Genomic DNA, 2,843 nt, shown 5'->3' on the forward strand with positions numbered 1-2,843 from the left:
TAAACATAACATCTCATCTACTTATTTACTCTTAAAAAATACAATAAAAACTAACCAAATATTATTAAAACCCAAAGACTAAATAGAAAAACAATAACTTTATTATTCATAGAATACAAAAAGAGGCAAAAATGTTGAACTAGTTAAGCAGGTAACCAAGCAGAAGCAAAAACAACATTATGGCCTTTCCAAGTAAGCACAATATGCTCATCTTCTTTCTTCAATCCCCATCCAGCAGCATGTTCATCAAGCATAGCTTTCACCTCACCAACACATTCCTCACCAAATCCAATCCCTTGAAAATTAGCATTTCTCATTCTTTGTTCCCATTTGCTTATAGGTTCAACTCTCTCAACTCTTTGAACACCTTCATGAGCTATCACATTTTCAATCTTCCAACAAATATCTGCTTCATACCATTGCCTTTGCTTACTTCCACGCGGTAGAAATGTGTCCACGGTATCATAAGGTATCCATAGATAATTAAATGCGGACCTTAATCTACTAACCAAGTTGTTTGAAGTTAAATCAACATCTTCATCTACTAAAATAACAAGTGTTGGATCTAAACCTCGAAGCGCGTTAAGAAACAATGACCTAAGAGACGTAGTAGTAGTAGTAATAGTAGTAGCAGTAGTAGTAGAGGACATAGAATCATAAACATATGAGTTTGAATTTGATAGGGTTTCATCAGGAATATAATGAAGCATCATGTGACAATTTATAACCAAAGCTTCACCTGAATAAACCAAACGTTGAACCCTCAAATGTTCAATCAAAGAAGCAAAACCATTTGTGTAACTTGAAGAAACTACTCTGAATTCCAATGTCACGTTTCTTGACCTAGCGAAATTCACCAACTTAGAACCTAATTCTTCATAAGAAAGATCAAGTTTTGGTGGAATTAGTTGATCACTGTTGCAATTAGCATGATCAGAAACAGTGAGTTTGATTAAAGGAGCAACTTCGTGGCGATTAGCAATAGCATCGATTAATGTAGGAATCTGCATGCAATGAGTTGAACTCAAATCAACTATATGAATCACTGAGAAACCTTCTGTTGCTTCCAGAATTGCTGCATTAGCAGCTGCGTACCCAAATCGATGCCAAGGTGTTAAATCCACGAAGTTGGCTAGTTCAATGACTGAGAATCTGTGTGTATCTATGGTGAGATTGTTATGAGCATTTGAATAAACTTGTTCTACTAGCATTTTACAGGTACCGGTTTTCACTGCACGATTTGTGAGGGCTCTAAGGAAACTATAAGCTAAGCGTTGATTTGAATCACCGTCTTGTGGTGCTATGTTATTGAGAACCCAAAGGATTTGCTGAGCAAGTGTTACATCGTTTGTTTCGATTGCGTTTGCGCAATGAACAAGTAACTGTTCCATGCAGTTTGTGTCTCCAAAGGTAGTTAAAGCTTTGGATGTTGGGAACCATGGTTTAGTAGGCTTATCTGGCGGTACTTGATTGTTTTTGTTCATGGAAGAAGAAGGGTTTGAAAAAGTTGTTGTTGTTTGGTGCAAATAAGGTAGTGAATGTGTGAATTGCGTCATAGAGAGATTGAGAAACTACAGAAGAAATTAACAACCTAGATGGTGGAAACTTGAAAAGAGATTTGATTAATGAGAGAAAAATAAATAAATAGGGAAGAAAAAGTTGATACCCTGGTTTTAAATTGCGGTTGTAGATATGCTATGACCTTGAGGCCGACGGAGTGAACCTTTATATTACAACGAAATGAGACCGATGCAGTGAAAATTGCGGGTGAGATTACTTTGCAGAGACGTCAAAATCCTTTATATTGCGGTAGCGGACCATAGATAATTAAAAATAAACCATAGTATATGGTAGTAGATACCTTAGTCATTGGGAAGAGATCCAATTTTTGGAGTAGAGTTTATGTGAAAAATTCTGCACATGAATCAAAGGAAGAAAGAAAAAGGGACGTTTCAGGTTTATAAGTGGGGATAATAATATTCTTGTTTCTTGCTAAAAGAGACTGATCATGAATAAACTCATATCCCGAAAAAACATATTTGAAGTCAAATTAAGTAAAAGAGACCGTTCTTAAAAAAGGTAACAGGCTTTATCAGATATGTACTGAAAAACAGAAATCATTTTCATGGCTACAAAAGAGAAAGATACCCTTTTCTTCTGAGGTTAGGAAAGAGAATTAAGAGTGAGAGAGATGTGTCTGATATAAGATGGAAAGAGAGAGTACCTGTAATCTGTAAATTGTAGTATTGGATTTTGGTGGCATGTGAAGTAGCCGGCCACAAAATTGTTTGTATTTGAGTTGAGATTTTGTCGTGTATTTGATTCACTCTTTCATCTCACGGGTCATTTGCATAATGAACAAATCATTTTTGGGTACTTTTCTTTTTTCAAGCACTTTCTGTGTTTTGCCTTGATGTGTATAGGGTTTTAGGTAGGTATAGAAATACAACTATTTTGTTTACCTTTGAGGCTGAAAATATTGCAGAACATATATACCTACCTAACTATAGGTTGCCAAGGTTGATACGGCAAGAAAGAAAGCTTGGATATGGTTTTTAATTTTGATTATATTTAACATTTGGACAAGTACAAATTCGTATCCTCAACAACACTTTTTTATTGAGCTACAATACAGGTTTAACAGTCAAGATTAATTTGGCTGCACAGGTGCAACAATTATAGAGTCCTTAGATTGAAATGCGAATTACATACGCGCGACAATAATTATATTAATTACATGCTTACAAGTGTTCCAACACATTTGTTAACAAGTTAAAAATGAAAATAAATGACAAATTCAAAGTATAAAAAAAAAAAATCAAATTTTAAAGTTTAGAGGTGTT

General features: G+C 34.8%; 1 protein-coding gene across 1 annotated transcript; it reads right to left on the reverse strand.

The window, feature by feature from the left end:
• LOC11411849 (scarecrow-like protein 32) lies at window positions 1-1,855 on the reverse strand. Its single transcript, XM_024783011.2, has one exon. The coding sequence runs from the start codon at window positions 1,554-1,556 to the stop codon at window positions 144-146; it is 1,413 nt and encodes a 470-aa protein (XP_024638779.1). The 5' UTR covers window positions 1,557-1,855; the 3' UTR covers window positions 1-143.
• Window positions 1,856-2,843: the final 988 nt, after the last annotated feature.

This window comes from Medicago truncatula, chromosome 4 (assembly GCF_003473485.1).
Source record: "Medicago truncatula cultivar Jemalong A17 chromosome 4, MtrunA17r5.0-ANR, whole genome shotgun sequence".
Taxonomy (NCBI): Eukaryota; Viridiplantae; Streptophyta; class Magnoliopsida; order Fabales; family Fabaceae; genus Medicago; species Medicago truncatula.

Bases quoted from the DNA above. Each gene is read 5' to 3' on its own strand.
- LOC11411849 (XM_024783011.2), bottom strand. From the start codon at position 1,556: ATGACGCAATTCACACATTCACTACCTTATTTGCACCAAACAACAACA.